This window comes from Chlamydotis macqueenii, chromosome 6 (assembly GCF_036417535.1).
Source record: "Chlamydotis macqueenii isolate bChlMac1 chromosome 6, bChlMac1.mat, whole genome shotgun sequence".
Lineage (NCBI taxonomy): Eukaryota > Metazoa > Chordata > Aves > Otidiformes > Otididae > Chlamydotis > Chlamydotis macqueenii.
The window spans coordinates 39,670,635-39,690,057 of NC_141561.1; the positions used below are offsets into that span (position 1 = coordinate 39,670,635).

At 50.1% G+C, this 19,423-nt stretch overlaps 1 protein-coding gene across 1 annotated transcript; it reads left to right on the forward strand.

The window, feature by feature from the left end:
* Window positions 1–15,883: 15,883 nt before the first annotated feature.
* RAB17 (RAB17, member RAS oncogene family) lies at window positions 15,884–18,773 on the forward strand. The gene is made up of 5 exons (XM_010117636.2): window positions 15,884–16,040; window positions 16,613–16,764; window positions 17,369–17,494; window positions 17,674–17,767; window positions 18,258–18,773. Exons 1-5 carry the CDS (start codon window positions 15,884–15,886, stop codon window positions 18,368–18,370), a joined length of 642 nt encoding a protein of 213 aa, XP_010115938.1. The 3' UTR covers window positions 18,371–18,773.
* Window positions 18,774–19,423: the final 650 nt, after the last annotated feature.

Consider the following 19,423-nt stretch of genomic DNA (forward strand, 5'->3'; position numbering starts at 1 on the left):
AATTTTTGATGGTTTTCCCCTGTTTAGCATCGCTTTCCAGAGGGAACTCGAAGCCCACCCTCTCCTTCACGCTGCCATCACTCCAGCTCTTTTTCAATGTCTACGACTTTCTCAGAGCACCCAGACACAATCTCTTTTTTTTTTCAGGCAGTTCACCGCTCGCCTTCCAGTTGTTTTGGGAACCACAGCTCTTCCGATGACTGGGTAGTGGTATTGCACTGACACTGCTGCTTACTCCTGGGACTCTTTATCTTTACAAGAAGCAAATGATTGTCAGCAGAAGCAGATAGATGAGTTGCTTGCCTTCCTCAGGCATTAAAAACAAGAGTGTCACATCCTGAGATTTGGTGTCCAGCTTACCCTGACCCCACACAAGTGGGAAAAAAAAAAAGCACCTGCTCTGCTATGCAGCGCAGGGGGCTTAGAAGTGAGCTCTGACCCTGCTACGAAGGCACAACCTTGCTGTGTTTGGCTTTCCTAGATATCCCACAGCCTTCCCTTCTTCAGCCACCCCCTGGCTCCAACCTCGCCTCCCTAATTCCGGGCTTAGCACTATCACCCTTTCAGGCTCTCCATAATTCGTTCCCTGAGCCCTTATCCTTGCGTTTGCCCCTGCCCTTTGAAGAATTCTGGCTAAAGACGTAGGGCAGTGCCTTATTTTTAGGTCCATGTTACCCAGGGATTTCAGCCACCTGTGCAGCTGCATCACTGTATCCGTGCAAGGAATTTCCAGCTCAGTGCTGCGGTCGGATTTGCATTCGTGCCGTTTGCTTTTCTGGCTGAATCCTTACAGAGGCTTGGTCTTACAGCCAAGCTGAGGCTGCTGCTAGACAGGTTTACATCCAAAAACCTACTGCTTTGTAAAAAAGAAAGAAAGAAAGAAAGAAATTGAAAAAAAAAATAAAGCTGAGAAATTGGAAGAGAAGCAGCTATTGGGTGGCTGCGGTCAGATTTCAAATCACACATTGAACGTGCGCTGCAGTGCAAGAAATCTTTCTTTTTTCTCTTGCATTCCAGACACTTACAGTAATTTTTTTTTGTCTTTTAATATAGCCAAAATAAGCCATCTTGTTATAAAAATACTACACATACAGGATTTGCCTAAATAAATGTGAAATCATGATTCAAAGACGTTAGTTTTGGCTATGCTCTGAAGTGCGGTGAGTGCAGCTGAAAATGAAATCCTGAAATGTACATTTCTTATTTTAACACGCAACATGAAGTCGAGGCGCGTTTTGTCTGAGAGTCATAACTGTGATTAACGATACTCGGACAAGACCACGGATCCCATGCCAGCATGAAAGGGTTCTATCTAAAGAGCATAGTACGTACGTCATTCTCCGGTATCCTGTGTACAAGGAGGCCGTTTGATGCACCCCAAAAGATACAATTTTCCCTCTGTGCCGCTTTTAAACCAAATCATCTTGTAAAACTGCACTCTTGAGAATCAGAACAAGCAATCAGCTTTTAAAACTGCTGCTGGTGTACTCGACGGACCGCTTTTACATAATAAAATGGATGTGTTTATATTCCGTGCGGCAAAATATGATTACATCTCTATTAACGGCAAGCCCTGGAATGGGGGACCCCTCTGCTCCACTGTGAGACCATGGCATCTGCCAAACCAGAAATGAAGGCTGACAGCTTTAACAAGATGTCCATTGGTCCAAGGAGAAGGGAACGCTTAAATGCCTTGGGAAAATCTACACTCAGAAGGTCAATTTTTCATATTGTCAAGATAGGTGGAATGAGCAGAGCTCCGTTAACAGCGTAACATTTTGCAAACAAAACAGCAGGGTCTGTGGATTTATTAATGGAAAAAAAATTACATCACAGACAAGTATGTGCTGGTGCTGAAATACTGCAGAAAAAAAAAAAAAACACTGGCGCAGCTGAAGGGCTTGTACTTTATTACACCTCCTAAGGAGCCCAAGGTGATCCTCTTCAGCAAATGAGACCTCCTGGGAAAAGCTTTCCGATGCCATTGCCACATTTGAGCAGTGTCAAGACAGGGCTCAGGAGACTGGTAGCGTCCATGCAGGCTTTGTCCAGATGAGATTTATTCCTGTCACTTCATCTCTTCAAGTCAGAAGAGTCGCTATTTGCATCAGCAGAGCTCCGGCGCGCTGGGAACCTTGCTGAGATTCCTTGTGTCTAGCCTAGGGCTTGTAGTGACGCTGCGACTCGTCTCAGCAAAGCTGTAACTGATAACTGCCTTCCCAGGTAGTTCCCTGCCTGGTCTAGGAAAGAGATCAATGAGCTTGGGTTGACCAAGGAGAATGCAGTCCATGAGGTGGTGGGCTTTCAGGCCAAGTTTTAGGAGGACTGGAAAAAAAAAAACAGCCCACAACAGCAGTATATTATCTTGTTCCCTTTCTACCAACAGCAACTTGCTTGCTATACCAAAGATGTGGGCTTTTTTTCCTGTAGAGGCCTTACTTGTTGCCTTCATCTTGCCAAAACCCCTCCATGACTTACTGGCCTCCTCTCGTCACCCTGACATGTCACAAGAGATAGTTTTTCATCTGTAAATTTTTCACAGGTCACCGAAGATGCCACTTGGGGGATCTCGAGGTCTCAGAAGTGGATCCCTTTCAAGGCTGAGGAAGAATCTTCCTTTGGAGGGAGTTTTTTGAAGGTTAACCTTGGGGTTGATTTCATTTAACATTTTCGTTAGCGCCCTGACGCAAGTAGGGCAGCGCTAATGAAATACGCTGATGACACAGTGTTATGAAGCATCACCAGTAAAGGAGGGTAGAGTCATACAAAAATGGGAAGAGGTTAAGGACTTGAGAAACAGGTGGAGTAAAATCAAGCTGACGGCAAATATCATGTCAAGGACAAACTTCATGATCTCATCTGCTGTAAATGAGGGAAGAGGAGGAAGTTCTGGGGTTATAAACTGGTCACGGGTTGGTTGTGTGCCCCCATCACAACGCAAACACCAAAGAATCACATTTAATGTTAGAGCACTTCAGGTAAGGGTCTACCGCTGCCAATTTTTACACCATTGCACAACCATCCACAAGATCTTGTCTAAAACAGTGCCTGCAAGTCTGCTTTTCCGCGTTAAGAACTCAAACTTGCATAGCTGTAAAGCTAAAATCTCCTAGGATCAGCAGCAGGAGGACCTTTCCTGAGATGAGGAGGGGTTGGCTTGTCCAGGCAAAGGCAGAACAAATGCATCTCTTTTCTATAAACTACTTTGGAGAACAGGGGTGGGAATGATGCTATGCAAAGCTTCGAGCCAAGTTAGCACAAAACCGTACAGCTAAACCGGCCATATATATAATTGTAGTCTGGAAATCGGAGGTTTCTTGCCAAAGTTCTGGACGTGCATCCAAAAGCAATTCCTGACACGACACTGCAGTCGTGCGAGCTCTCCGTTACGGTGCCAAGCAGGGGACTCACCTGCAACTTGCAAATTGTCACCGGGCTCGCTGAAAACTGCCCGTCTCAGGCTAAAAACGGGAACTTGCTCAAGGCAGCCTCTGTGGACCTCATCTAATTAGCGGCAGACACGCCACGGCGCGGAGTGCTTCACCGTAAAGCAAAGCCAAGCCAGCTCCACGGCAGCTGTAGCTGCAGGGAGCCGGACCTGTCCTAGGCTGCTGAATGGCCACCGATTTGCCGTGCCTGGCTCGCAAAGACAGCCTGTTACGTTTTTCTGCTCGCTATCTGTGCTCCTATCTGCTGTTCCCAGCCTGCCGCAGCACGGCAGCGCGAGCCATGAAATCTGGCTGCTTCTCCTCCTTTGGCTTCCCCTCTCGCTGTATAAGAAAAAAAAAAAAAAAAAAAAAAGCTAAGTTTTAAGAGAGTCTGAGGCTATTTTCAGAAGAAAATACATCATACATCTCTTCCACCTAGCCTAAAAACACTCCTCGTTTCCTGCCTCAAGTGCTACGGGGATAAAACCCATTCCAGGCTGTGTGATGCTTGGGTATTACAGTGACAAGACCTGCATATCCTCTGCCTTTTCTTCCTTGGGTGGAAGGCAGGCAAGAGATCAATATACATATTTAATTTGGGAATACAGCCTCTACAGCTGTCCAAAAAAAATAATCTGAGCCAGTGAGTCCGTCAGCCAGACAAAATCAGGATGGTTTCGGTGAAAACAATGCATTACATCAGCTGAAGCAGCTGAGGAACTGGCTCTGCATCACTTTTGGGATTAATATATCAAAGCATTCCTCCTGCCGTTGTGGCCGTGTCCTTGCCTCGCTGACAGCGCGTAGACATGAGAGCGAGGGATCGTGGGGGCCTCGCTACAAGGGCTCGAGGCTGCCTGCTTATTTCATTTTTCCCCATTATTTGTCTGCTTCATGCTGTGTGGCCTCATCCTTTCCCGTCCCAAATGTTGCAGAGTTAGGCTGAGCCACATTTTCCAAGCAGGCCCTCCAGATTTTTCTTAAACTCCGGTTGTTTTGGACTGCAGTAAAACATAGCCACCACACATGGTCTGAAAACAACCAATTGTTTGTAGGAGATCAAGTGCTTGCACTAATTAGTCACGCTGTCCCATAAAATAGCATATGAACATCATTTTGGAAGAGTTTATGTGAAACCACATCACAGTTTTAGCTCCCTCAGCTGGAGCGGAAGAGGGGGAAGGAGGTGCCAGTTGTTATCCTTGCGGAAATCCATCCAGATTCATCCAAAGCACAAATCAGAGATAAACCATCCCTTTTCTCAAGCACGCCAGAACTTAACCGTGCTCTGCTCGTAACCATCTTTCACGCTTGGCAGCGAAGAGCTCTTTTCCACTCACCTATTTTCTAGCAAAGGGAAAAATCACCACATCTCTTCTCAGGGAACCGCTTCACATCAGACAGAAGAGCACCTGTGTCTGATGTCTCGTGGTTCTGTGTTACGAACTGAAGCCGTGCGTCGCTACCCCATCTCCCGTCACCCCTCCGGTCACCCACCTACGCCGAACGGCGGCAAGTCGTCGGCATCAGCGAATCGTTCCCGGCTTGCCTAAAATAAACCGTGCTCTTGCTAAAGGATTTCAGATTCCAGCTGTGATAATCATGGGTAGGGCAGGAAGGTGGGTCATTATAGTTTCCTGAAATAAATAAATTTGCCTAAACTGGGAAGTGAAACAAGATACTGGGAACAAAACGTTAGAGGAAACGTAGATGAAACACTTCGGTGTGTTAGAGTTGTGTTAGGGTCAGTGCATCTGATTTTAAGTCATAACACATTTTGCCAGCATCCCTAGCATTCCCATTTTTCCGCGCACGATGACCGATGAACGGCATGTGGCACTGACTCATCTGCCCTCTGCCTCGCCACGCAGCTTGAGCTGATTCACCCGTTCCTTACTGTGCCCCATCCCTGCCCTGCAGCAGCCACCCTGCTCTGCGATTTTCCTGTAGGCTTTTCCGCAGCGTTGGTTATTATGGTACCAAAACCCTGCTGATCCTTCCCCGTGGGAACGTGAAGGAGTTAGCTACCCTCTTCTCCATCAAGACAGAGCCAAAACAGTCAGGCAAGTGTTGTCAAATTCTCCAGTGTTTAGTTTTTTCCTCTCTGTAGAAACAATTAAAAGAAGATACCGCCCTTGTTGTTCAACCTCAATTTCTACATTTTCCTCCTGCCTGACCTTGTAGCTGTGGTGGCAGAGGGGAAAGGCAGGAGGGACACTTCTCGGCGGTGGCCTCTTTTGGGGCAATTACTACTTTAAGTTTCTGAAGCATCCTGGGCCCATTAGTGGCTCAACTCAACTAATTAGAAATTCCCAAAATAATTTTTAATATATTTCTCAATTATGAAAGGAGTTGCTCTAGGTAACAGCAGATAATGGTTCCCCTCCCTGAGGCATCTTCGTTCCTTCCTAGTTTATTGGCAGCAGATGACTCATTTCACCTCTGCGTAACGCTGGCCGCTTTGCAGTGACTGGCGTTACACCAGGATGCTCAGGCTCCTACCGATGAAACAATTTCTATTCTTGTCCCTCTACAAACCATGCCTGTAACACCCAGTGCATGAGACCAAAAACCGGCTGAAAACCAGCCCAACGTTTAGACATGACCTGAAAAAAAAAAAAAAGCAAGATGATGATGTGGCCACCAGCCTGCTGCAAAGCACGGAGAGGCAAAACCCGTCATAAAATGCCCTATGAACGTGGCTGTGCTATGCATCCAAAAGCCGAGTGGATACTCCAGGGGGAAAAAAAAAATTATATTCACACCCACAAGAGCTTTCCAAGTCTGTGCGAGACAGCATTACTTAATAATTTATCTTTCCAAGCACCGGCAAACCGTTTTCAGTTGCATTTGTTACAGCTGTCTCGCAAACACAGACAGATGAAACACTTCTTGGGGAGATGACTGAGCTGGGAGCAGCTTTTGGCTCTCAGGGAGCTCCTCTGTAGCCCTTTGCGTAGAAAGGTACCGCCTACAGCCATTTTTAGCCTAGTTTCCTAAAGGAACATGTGTGATCACTCTGTAAGCCTATGCCGGTCCCAGACTAACAACTTCAGCCAGCTGGCCAGTTGCCACCAGGTTTATCGGAGAGGTCAAGGTCCATCCCAAGCGTGATATCCCCACCGGCAAAAAAGCAGCGCACGGAGCTCATGATAGGCACCCGACCCATGCACGTGGAAGAGTGCGCTTAAGTGCTGTAATCATCAAAAATGCTGTGAAAATTGCACCTTGTTAGATAACGCCGCCTCTTCTTTCACGGAACTGTTTCCTTCATTTCTGTATCGGTCAGAACCAGTGCTCCCTTTGAAGCTGGGTACCCAAGGTACAGCCAAAGGTCTCTGCATGGCAGCTCTTGGCAAGGTGGGCTGGACTCACGGAGGGGTGTCCTTCTGGCCAAGCTCTGCAGAGGAAAAGAGAACATGAAGTTTGGGATAAGAAAAAATGGTTGATGCATATATTTTTACTAGAGAAAGCCACACGTACCTTTCACAAAAGCTGCAATTTATTTATTAGACATATGGCAAGGTTGAGTTGCTGGACCATGTCCAGAGAAGGGCAACAAAGCTAGTGAGGGGTCTGGAGAACAAGTCTTATGAGGAGCGGCTAAGGGAACTGGGATTGTTTAGCCTGGAGAAGAGGAGGCTGAGGAGAGACCTCATTGCTCTCTACCACTGCCTGAAAGGAGGGTGTAGGGAGGCGGGTGTTGGTCTCTTCTCCCAAATAACTTGTGATAAGACAAGAGGAAATGGCCTCAAGCTGTTGGAGTCACCATCCCTGGAGGTGTTCAAAGAATGTGTAGCTGTGGTGCTCTAGGACATGGCTTAGTAGGCATGGTGGTGTTAGGTTGACGGTTGGGCTTGATGACCTTGGAGGTCTCTTCCAACCTTAAAATTCTATGATTCTGTGGCAAGAACCACTCAATGCACTAAAAAGAACATTGACTACTTTTCTTATCTCTTTCCACCCCATATCCAGCATCCTCATCTGATCATAGCAACTCTTCAACATATTTTGAGAAATCCCCTATAAATCGCAAAGGATTGCGGCCACCAGCTAACCAGCGCATTTCCCACCTCAGCGCATCCCTGTGCCTGAAGGCTATTTATTGTGACCCATCAAGTGTCATTTCAAAGGTCTAAACAATATTACCTGTCTCTTCGGAAGAGTAGCAGGCAACACTATAGGAAAGCCTTTCTTGTGCTTCGCTCTTATATTCTTTTCGTAATTTAATCCCACCATACTTGAAATGTTTATTGTAGTCAGTAGTTATTTTCCCTCCTCGGTCTTTAACACATGCTAATGTTCACCATCACTTATCATCTGGGAGCCATTAATATTAAGCTTGTTTAATGTTTCCAAGCCAATCTCTGGAGTGTTTGAGTGATGTGAATAATTAATACAGGAAGACTAGCGTTTCAGAAGCCTGAAGCAGTTCAGGGCAGGCTCGGTTTCGAGCCTCAGTGTAAAAGATCTGTTCATCGTTACAACTCCACCAATCCTCGAAATATTTCTTAACTCTCAGCGCCACAGTGAGGAGCCCGGTCTTTTTTTTTTTTTTTTTCATTAACAAAGGCACAGCCCTTCCTCCTCTCTAAATTGACAAAACGATGTTTTAATGCTTCATTGCAGCACTGGTAAACCGTGCCCGTACCATCACTAGTGGGCTACTCTGGATCTTCAGGCTTCCATAGGTCTCTGGGCTTCAGGAGTTGAAGCCCAAATCTTACTGCGTCAGTTCCTGATGTTACTGCAGGCACAGAAAAGGAGAAACAGCAAAGACCAGGATGCTTAGAAAAGCATTTCCATTCCAAGCCAGGCCTCTGTTGTCAACCTCTTACCCATGTTTTCTAGGAGAACCATCATGCAAACAAGAGACTACACGTTTAACAGCGCAGGTATGGCAAAGAGTTTTGAGAACCTAATTTATTGTGACCTCTCGATGGACCAAGTATTTTGAACTCATTTTGCTTACCATGGTTTCTGCTGTTTCTTCCTGAAAGAAACAGGCTTTCCAAACCAGAAGAGCTCAGTGAGAGGCAGCGTGCCCACCCCTCTCAAAGCAGGCCGGGGGCTCCCCAGACCGACCCTCAGCATTTTGGAGCCTTGCTCAAAGGAGCGCGGTGAGGAGAGCTGCTCTGCAAGAGCAGGGTCAGGACCCCAGGTGGGCTCTGGTCGGTGAGCTCATTTATAGCAGTACCAACTAAACCAAAATAGTTATACCCCAAAAGCAAGGCGTGCTCTATATACTCACACACAAGCACCCGGTTCCTTTGAAGCTGGTCGTGCAGAGAGACAAGTGGTCTGTCCTACAGCTGGTCCAGGACCCAAAACCACTTAGGCGGGGTTGTAACAAAAGCCACATTTCTATGACCATTTATTTTGGGCTCTGCGTGCCCATTGCCAGCTGTCTGAATCTCACCATAACCTCACTTCTCTCCAACTAGCCAGAGGTCACGATAGACACAGTGTTGGCTTCGCAACACTGTCGAGACGATGGGCGTCTCGGAAAGCCCGGCGATATAGAGGCAGCCCATCAGAAACAACGTACAGAGCAGTTTGCAGCAGCTGAGGCTTTACATCTGATCAGCAGTGGCCTGTGGCCACTGTGGGCTTCTGGCACAGCCCAGAGCCCTAAAGCCACCAGACCACAGCCGCTATCAAATACACGCCCCATGCTTTCTAAAATGCCTGCATACACATGCACATGCATTATAGATACGTGGCTTTCTGAAAAAGCAAACAAGGATTTCCAGGATTTTCCAGGCAGAGGACACCAGGGAACACAGGAAAACCAAGTGGACAAGCCAAGGGAGAAACAAGTCAGGGGAGAAAAAAATAACTCTCGCCATGGGCATACAGTGAACAAGTAGCAAAGCTGAGGTTTTAGTCTTGTTTTTCAACCCGGGGTAATGCCCTTATTACCAGACCATGATGCCTTTTCCACCCAACTGCTCTTCCTATCTCTGGAGACATTCAAGGCCAGGTTGGATGAGGCTCTGAGCAACCTGATCCGGTTGGAGATGTCCCTGCTCCTTGCAGGGGGGTTGGACTGGGTGGCCTTGAAAGGTCCCTTCCCACCCAAACCCTTCTGTGATTCTATGATTCCTTTTAGGGAGGGATGATTTACAGTGCTCACAGCGATGAGCTAACGCTTCCTCACAGCAGTCAGAGCCAGGAGGTTGGTTGGAGAACAGAGCCCACCCAACGCAAAGCTGGCTGTCGGGATGCAGTTCTGGCAGGAGACCTCCGTCCGTCTCTCTTGTCACCCTCGCTGCCTGGTGTCTGTCTGGTTGTCCAGTGCAGAAATGAGACTTGGGAGCGGACATCCTTGTTGTCTTGAATCGTAGATGAGCTGTGCCCTCTAGTGGGGTCTGGCTCACCAGGAGCTGGAGAAGAGCCCACGCAGGAGACCAATTTGGAAAGGAAGTTTCTCTTCACAGCTACAAAGCGATCCTTTCAAAGCCTTCCAGCCTCTTTTGCTATGAAAAATTAGACGCTTCTTTTACGTGCGTGCTGTTACCGTAGCTTGTAGGTCCAAAACGGTGGGTAAAGGGGAGCAGATGGCCTTTCAGATTCTTGCAGCAGCAATCCCAGCCTGTGGTATCCACGTCCTCAGCCCTTCCTGAATCCTGAATCACCTTTCCACCCCTCTGCTGTGCCGGTGCGGCTGTTCACAGGGTCACGCTGAGACTCCTGCTGAAGGACTCATCTATCCAAAGCCCTGGAAAAATAATTAAAAAAAAAAAGCTGTGTGCGGGGTAAGATCTGCTCACCTCTCCTGGTGATTCCGCTCGGCGGGGGCACTGCTCCCATGGGACGTCTGTGCAACTCTCGGGCGCCCGTGCACAGCATTTCATTTTAGAAACGGGAAGTCATCGAGCGGCGCCAGTCAGGCCTGGGGAGTCACAAGACGTGCTCTTCGTTTCAAAACTGGGATGATTTTTTTTTTTTTTTAAGCTTGCTTGTAGGACTCCTGCTTTTCACCCTCCTCCCTGGAACTGTTAGGATTGGATTTTGTAAATCTATTAGACTTGTAAAATCTGTTTCACTTCCAGAAAAATTCAGGAGCTGTTGCTTGAAGGAAAGATGCTGACTATCACAAGATGAGTAATAGAAATACAAAAACTATCTTCATTTAGATTTTTAGTTATCGGATCTTCCTGTTCTCACTCCAGACCTGTTATCCCAGTGCTGTGATTTCTCTCTCAAGATATCAGAGCTTTAACAACAGCGGCCTTCTCCAAAGCACCGAGACCCTGCTGCCTGTGGTAACGAGCTATTACCTTAATTAAACGGTAGTAAGAGCCCAAGCGCTCGGTTTTTGCTCTTTTTGCAGCTCCCCGGCTTGTCCACTGAAGGACTTTGCGAGAGAAGCCAGCGTGCTCCCTCCCACCAGCGGATAGACCAACCGCGCTCCTGAAAACGAACCCTCCAGCAATGCTGGGCCCGAGTTATCGGAGCCTGTACCCTGGCAGAAGACTAAGGCCAGGTCTCACGTACGTCAGCAGAAATTGCCGTGTTATAAAAACTCAGAGAAGGCCAGATCCCCGGCATGCCGTGCCTCCAGCCGGCCCTGCACCCAAGCTCTCCCCAGTTCTTAAACCCCCACGGTGGGGTGCAGACTGATTTTGTTCCCCATGCCCCCTGTAGCTAGGCTGACCTTGGACCTCAAGCTATGGGGAAAAACCCACCCACCCGTTCATCCATCCGCCTGTGCGTCCACCTACCGCCGAACCCCAGCATGGGAAGCAGGGAAGGAGGGAGGGGTGGATGGAGGATGGACGTCACACAAGGTTGGTGTGACGGAAGCCCCGCCTTGCCCAACTCGCTGATGGGTCTAAGGTTCACTGCTCCTCCGGTCGCCTCTCACCTTTGACACCACTCTCCAGGAGCTGCCGGGTGGTTTCGCTTTTATCCGCACCTGGAGCAGAGCAGAGAGCCTCAGGCAGCCGGACGGGGCTGTCGCCCCTGACCCACGGACCGGAGTGCCCAGAGGAAAGCAAGGCTTCAGGAAGGTAAAGGCATCCTCCACCGGGGAATTCCCCGCAGGGCAGGCCCCAGCCCCAACCCACGGTCATCTACAAGGTGCCTTTCCCAGACAAATTCCCGGGAATCTTGTCGTCCCACTGGGAAGCAGCCCCACATCCCAGCCGCAAAGGGGTGTCCACCGGGGAAGGCAATGCCATTCTCAGTGGCTCCCTGCCCAAGGGAAGAGATTTTAGGAAGACTTAGGAAGCCCTCTGCCCTACCCCCATCCTCTCGGGTGGCCAAGGAGCCACCGTGAAGGTCTTGGAGCGCTTGGTCTCACCTGCAGCCCAGGGCGGTCTCTGCTTTATTGCTGCCTTATTTCCCCAACTGGCTCCGGCGGCGCAGTTAATGACCCTTATTCCATTCCCCTGAGCTCCGAGGAGGGCCGATTGCGTTGAGAAATCGGCGCTGTGTAAATCGAACAGTGTTTACGCATTAAGTCTCTGCGGTTGGGATTTTTGTATCCCCTGGTAACCTCGGCTTAAGCGGACTTTCCGAGCGGCCGTGCTCTTACACCGGCTTTAGGAGGTAGGAAGGGGCTCCCGAAAGCAGAGGAGTGCTTTGAGCTGAACATCAGCTGAAGTTAATGGAGGAGGTAGGTGTGTGGCCACTATATAGGGGAGGAATTAAAAAAAAAAAAATCTAAATCTGGAAGAACCTAAAGCATCGTGTTCAAAAATCACAGAGCTAGGTATTGCAGACTTACACGGATAGAACTGGGGTCCTGTTTTCACCAGGGTTGGTAAACTGGGGTTCTTGTTCACAGCTGCACCCCTGCAGAAACTCAAATGCCTTTCATGGTTTTAGGATCTTCTTCGAGCTTGTGGTTTAGAAAGCTTAGACATCAGTTAGGCATCGTTAGACTTAAAAATCAATAATTTCCCAGGAAGGTAAATAAAGTCTTTAAATAACAGTGCTCAGTAGCTCCAACCCAAAGGCATGCATTTATTTTATTTAGGTTTTAACTGTTTTCCTTTGGAAATAAAAGGCTTACCCCCTGGCAATAAATATACCAGGATCCTCTGTCCCCAGGTTAAAAGTACTGTAGAGATATTAATTATTTTATTGAGAGGCAAAAGCCAAGCCCTTGCTGTTGCATTCCAGCGCAAACATCTACTCTGCCACCTCACGTTTCTGGTTTTTATTACCCATATTTTTTATTATGCCCGTAAAACATGAATTTGAAAGGATGCTCCTGAGATGAAGTCCCACTTCCCCGCTAATTATAAACAACTGAGTCACCCTCAGAAACAGATTTGTCAGGTTCCTTCTCGGAAAAACAGTGCGGGCAGGCGGTTCGGGTGCTGTGTCGCCTATCTGGCGCTGCTGCCGTACCCGGCAGACCGATTAGCTTTGAGTCGATTTCCCTTAAACCGGTGGGCTCCGTAAGGGAAGCTGGTTAACGCTGGTGGGAGCTGCCTCCGTGTACCCACGGGAAGGAGAGAGGAGACGTGGAGACGGGGGAGCGCTGGCGTCTGACCGAGAGGACGATTTCCTGGGTGCAGCCATACTCGGTCCTCCATTAGGAAGTGAGAAATGACCGGCGTCGCGGCCGTTTTGGTCCTCACCTCCTAGGTAAGTGTGAGATCAGGCAAGCCGACCCTGAATATCTGCTGCTAGACACAAAATATTAAGCTGTATCTGGAGACTAAATCCACCAAGAGGATTTTTACAGTTGATTGAAGTCTAGACTAATCTCCGGCTCTTTGATTGGAAATCCCAGCCCAGGGAAGTCAGGGATGTTTCCAGATGAAGAATGAGCTTCAGCAGCAGCGCAAGCTGGAAGAACAGGGCTGCTGGTTGCTGTGAGGCAAGCAGCACCCTTATCCGCACCCGAAGCAGGCGTCCGTAACCCTCCAGAGCAGCGTCCTGGATTTGGAGAGCTGACTGTGGAAAGGGAGATTCACCTTCTGCCTCTTAACATGGAAAAGAAATTGTTTCTGACGAACTTCGGCAAAACTCCCTGTGCTTGCTAGCAGGAGAAGTTCCTCAGGTGAGCTTCATCCCAGCGTGAATGCTGCCTTCTAGTGTTAAACAGGGAGCAGCAGAAGGGAATAATGAGAAATTGGGTTTAACATAGACAATTTTGGGTGATTTCATGCAGCTTCTTCCTTCCCTGGAGACTTTTATGGCGTATGACCTAGAGGAGCTAACGTAACTGCCCGGGAAAGAGAGTAGCCTTATTTCTAAGCCTACAAAGAGGCAAATATATGTAATTAATACCATAAGGAGCATCCTTACACTGCGCCACTGGATTTATCTTTTTCCTGCTTAAAAAAAAAAATATATAACCTACCCCTAACTAGCTGTCCTGCACAAACTGGAATCCTGCTCTTCCTCAATGGTCTGCGTGAGCTGGGGGGGAGAAGATTTGAGCCCTGGTTTTTAAGGGGGTGAGAGCTCATCTCACAGAGGAGAACAACCGCTCGCATCCACAGGTGCGGACCCGGGTTCAGCCGGCGCTGAGGAAGGCTCTTAATGACAGCCCGCTTTGATAACAGCTCGGGGGAAGGAGGAGAATTAAAGGTCTGGAGCCTGCCAGATTGCAGGGGGGGAGACCAGAAAAATAAAGGAAAAATGTTAGATGAGCAGCACGCAGGAATAAGAGGCCTTTGTCTGACAAAGGAGCCACAGAAACCTTCCTGGGCCAGGAGATGCATTGCTAGCGCCGCTGTAAGGTGTCTTTGTAAAGGTTCTTCTTGCTCACCTGCAAGTTCAGGTAGCAATTACAGTAATTGCACCAAATCTTCGTTATAAGCCTCTCAGGCCCCTGCTCTCTGGCTGAGCAGGGCTTCCCTAGCATCCCATCGCTACATTATGGGCTTGCTGGTGGCATATTTCCCCTTTGCCGCTGCGTGAGATGGGCTAAGTGCACACAAGGTCATCTTGTACCCTTCTCCTGCTCAGTTCGACACTCCATGACCCTTCATCTTCAAGTTCTGCATCAACCTGCCTCTCTCCTGCTTGGCTCTCCGCATGAGCTGAGCCTTTTTGGAGGAGGAACCAGGACAAGGCTTTGGCTAGCTGCAAGACAGCGTTGTTGGCCACCCTGCGCCGACAGTGCCCTCCGACAGCGGGGCAGTGCCACTTCGTTGAGCTGAAGGCCAGGAGAAGAGGACAGGTGCCACCCGGAAGGGCTCACACCAACCACATATGGCAGCAGCTCTCCTCGAGTCGGGTCTGAGGCGACCACCGCTATTTCGAGCCGTGCTTCCCCGCCATCCCGGGGGATCTGCCGTGCAGCATAGCTCCACCCTGAGTGATGCAGAGTCACGCTCTGTGGTGCAACGGTCATGAGGATGTGAGGCTTCACAGGCTGGGTCTGTTCAGGGTTTCTTAATCCATGGTGGAGCAGTGTGTGCTGTCTGCTTTGTGTGCTGCGGTCCTCAAGGGTGCTTGAGTCAGGTCATCTCGCTCCTTCTTTTTCTCCCTGGTGAGCAAGATGTTGACTCAAAGCACTGCTGCCACAGAGCCCATCAGCTCTTGAGGTGCCCAGCTGTTCCCTGGGCAGTGTCTTTAGCAGATGATGAGAGGGCCGGAGCAGCTCTGCTGTGAGGCCAGGCTGAGAGAGCTGGGGCTGCTCAGCCTGGAGAAGAGGAGGCTCCGGGGAGACCTTAGAGTGGCCTTCCAGTGCCTAAAGGGGGCTGCAGGAAAGGTGGGGAAAGACTCTTCAGCAGGGCCCATTGTGATAGGACGAGGGGTAATGGTTTTAAAATAGAGGGAGATAGATTTAGATTAGACATTAGGAAAAAAATTTTATGCAGAGGGTGGTGGAACACTGTCCCAGGTTGCCCAGAGAGGTGGTGGATGCCCCATCCCTGGAAACATTCAAGGCCAGGTTGTCTGGGGCTCTGAGCAACCTGATCTGGTTGGGGATGTCCCTGCTCCCTGCAGGGGGGTTGGACTGGATGGGCTTTGAAGGTCCTTTCCCACTCAAACCGTTCTGTGATCATCTCCATGCCAGAGTTCACCTCCAGCCTGAGTTAGGCTCTCCTGGTAGAGCTTCTAACCAAGACCCACAGTACATGGCAGAACATCAGCCTAAGCCCTTCAGTAGGACTTTGGGGAAGGAGGCACACTCAAAAGCAAGACACACCCATAAATTATGTCCTTCTGCCATTAACGTTCTCCAGCACGTCCTCTCTTTAAAGGAGGTGCACCCAATCCAATCTCCTTGTCTACACCCAAGACGACCTCTTGCATCAAATTTCTTCCTAAAGATTGCCACCCTCTGGTCATAGCTGATGGTGGCAGACAGTTTGATGTATTAGATTTGGTTCAGGATATTAATGTTTTTTTTCTAGCCTGTTTTGAGGTTAAAACCCACCTGCCCTGCTGCCACCAGTCAAGAGTTGACACAGGAGGACTGTGAGGACCTGGGATGGCTGCAGATTTGTTTTGAAAGGAGTTGGTTTCTTTGCAGGGGCATGGCACAGAATGCAAGAGCGGGCACCTCCCTGGAGGGGATGCGTCCCACCTACGTCTACAAGGTGGTTCTGCTGGGGAGCACATCAGTGGGAAAGTCAAGCCTGGCCTACCGCTACGTGAAAAATGACTTCAAGGAGTCGCTGCCAACCGTGGGATGTGAGTGAGTGGCTTCAGTAGCTTGAGGTCTCTGGACTAGAGACCAGCCCTGGTGCAAGCAGGCAGAACCACCCCCCCCCAGCACTGCCCAGCAGCAGCCTCACAGCAGAGCTGGTGGCAGAGGAGAGCGAGGCACTGCGGGGCTGCTCCCCTTGCCCCTCCGCCTTGGCTCTGGCTGGTCCACAAGCAGCCATCTACTCCCTGGGAGCAGGGATGGAGGCTCCTCTCCATTGGGAGCCCTTTGCGGTGGATATTCCTATTCACCGCTCTCACAGGTCTGACCCACCAGCAAGGTGGAGGTGGCTCTCTTATCCGGGGGCTATTCTTGCAAAGCTCAGAGCTATCTGACATCAAAACCAGTGCACATCCACCCAAATCTGCTGCCAGGAAGGGCCCCCAGCCTGCCCTGCCTTGTGGCACGCGATCCCGTCAGCGGCTTAGGAGAAAGCTGTCCCAACTTTGGGCATTAGAGCATCTTTACCAGCCCTGGGGATGGGTTTGACCTCACGGCAGCAGATCCGAGCTCTCTGCTCTTGCTGTGAGCGAACGTGCACCCTGCGTCTTGCTTGCAGGCTCCTTCTTCACGCAGACGCTCAACCTGCAGGCGAGCACCGTCAAGTTTGAGATCTGGGACACGGCAGGCCAGGAGAAGTACCACAGCGTCTGCCACCTCTACTACCGGGGCGCCCATGCCGTTCTCCTTGTTTACGACATCGCTGACAAGGTAAGGCAGGGGATCCCGAGCCTGTCTGTGCCAAAACTATGCCATGCTGAAGCAGCACTGGTGGGGCAGAGGTGTCTAGATGATGGTTTTTGTCCCTGGGAGAGCAGAAAGTGGTGCACAAGCACTGCCTGAGAAGATGATCATCCCGTGTGGGACATGCCAGGGGCTTACCCTGCCCGTGCAGGACCATGCCACCACCCCAGGGGAGATTTCTGCTGCCATGCAGAAAGAGCGCATCATAGAATCATTAAGGTTGGAAAAGACCTTCAAGATTAAGTCCAACCGTCAACCTAACACTACCATGCCTACTATACCCTGTCCTGAAGTGCCACGTCTGCATGTTCTTTGAACACCTCCAGGGATGGTGACTCCACCACTTCCTTGGGCAGCCTGGTCCAGTGCCTGACCACTCTTTCAGTAAAGAAAGCTAATTTATCCCTAAAGGTTTTTGAGGACCGATGACCTGTTTCCCCAGGAGAGAGGGCAATCAAAGTCTCCCCACCACATCTCTTCCACCTCCTTTATTCTGGTGCCACTTATGCCTGAGGCAAAGGGATTAAATCAAAACCGGATCTCTGGGTGATTTTTACCTCCATCTCTCCAGGAAACACTCAAAGGAGCAAAGCTGTGGCTGAGGGACTTGGAGAAGGAATTCCTTCCCAATGAAATCGTCATTGCTTTGGTGGGCAACAAGATGGACCTTGCTGCTGAGCGAGAAGTCACCACCGAGGTGAGTTCCCAGGCCCCCTCATCACCAAGCACTGGGATCTGTCCTAGCAAAGAGGAGAATTTAAAGGGCTTTCAGACACCTCCAAAGTCCACGTGCCATAATTGACTTGCCATGAGATGGCACCATAACCGAACAAGCAGAGCGGGCTGGGGGAATAACTTCTGCTTGTCTCCACCTAGGAGGGGGAGGAGTTTGCAAGGACCAACGGCCTCCTGTTCATGGAGACATCTGCAAAATCCAACCACCGGGTAAATGATGTCTTTATGGCCATAGGTGAGTTGTGCGACGGCTCCACGTGAGAGCAGAGGCAGGTGAACCACAAGCTCCAAACCTCTACTTCCAGGCCGTAAATGCCTTTCTCCCACAAAGATGACCCCCTTCATTGCTTGTGCTTGCAACCAACATCTTCCTCCTACCTTGGTCCAGCCTACTTTGCACCCAGCAGCTGCAAGGGTCACAGCCACAGCAATCCATGGTTCCTGTGAAATGTGCCACACTTCTTGGAGCAGAAGGATGGTCAGATCCATCCTAGGATGCTCCAACATCAGAGATGGAGTTCAGGCCCTCTCCCAAAACCACAGTTTTTGCTTTAGTATTCAGTTTAAGTATAATGGTGTCCCCAGAGTTTGGTAGAGATCTAACAGGGCTACCATGGGATGGTACCGCTGGCCATCAGTGGCTCCCCTGGGATGAGACAGGACAGCCATCACATCCCACTCCGCTGGCAGAACTGAGCCCTTTCTGACCTTGTGTTTCTTCCCAGCCCAAGAGCTCCTGCAGCGGGAAATGGAGAAGTCATCCGCCCCATCCCAGCTCGGGAGGTCAACAGTTGACCTGAGGGAGAGCAGGGCAAGGACAAGGTGCTGCTGGCTCTGAGGATGGACGACGCTGGACCTCAGCACTGTCAGTGGCGGCTAGATGAGATCTCCAAGAGGAGCAGTGACAAAGTGAGGGGATGCAGAAGCACAGGGGCAGCTCAGCCCAACCACCCTCCCACTCAGAGCAAAGTTGGGGTCTCTTCAACTCTCCAGCCCTGGCTTCCTCCAAGAGGTAAAGCCTGGAGGTTTCTTCCACCAACGTTCTGCTTCCAGAGAGGCGCGTGACCCTCCGGCACTGCTGCCACCAGCCCTGACTGGTGACACCCCGCTTGCTCAGGTGCACATCAGCTCCTCCATGTCCCTTCCCACCCAAAAAGGGAGGGTTTCACTTTCTGGAGCAAAGCAGGTGCATCCCGGTGGCTTTACACCCCGGCTGCAAATAAAGAGAATGGTGCCGTAAAGGTGTTTTTTGTTGGTTTTTTTTGTTTGTTTGGGTTTTTTCCCCGACCTGGATGTCAGGCCACAGGAAGCCTGGAGGTGGCAAGGGTCAGAGTTGGTGCTCTTCTCACCCTGCCTGACCCATTACGGGGACCTCAGCCCATCTTTGGGAGAAACCAGCAATTTATTGCCAACGTAAGAGCCGGATCCACGGGCAAAGAGCGGCAGCGCCCACCCTGTCTGCAGGGCAATGCAGCCGCCAGGATTTTGGGCTGTTCCCTCTTGGCAATGCCGTCCTGCGGGACAAGGCTTGGCCAGGCTGAGCTGGGCTGCGAGGCAGCAGATGCCCTTGGAGATGCTCCCCACATTGAGGAGGGGACCACAGCACCTTTTGCCCAGGTTTGCGAGGGTACCCCCACCCCAGGGACCCCACCAGCACCCCCACACCCATCAGGGGCACCCACCTGCGATGCTTCTTCAGGGCTGAGCTATCCCACATAGGACAGGAGCTCCTTCCCACAAAAAAAAAAAAAAAAAAAGGGGAGCTGCTGCCTCCTCCTGCCTAAATCCCCTTCCTTAGAGCAACTGGCAGGCGGGGGTGCTAATTACCATCCACCCCCACCCTCCTGAGATTAACCCTTCCCTCCCCAAACAGCCCCAGGCCCCTAGTGCT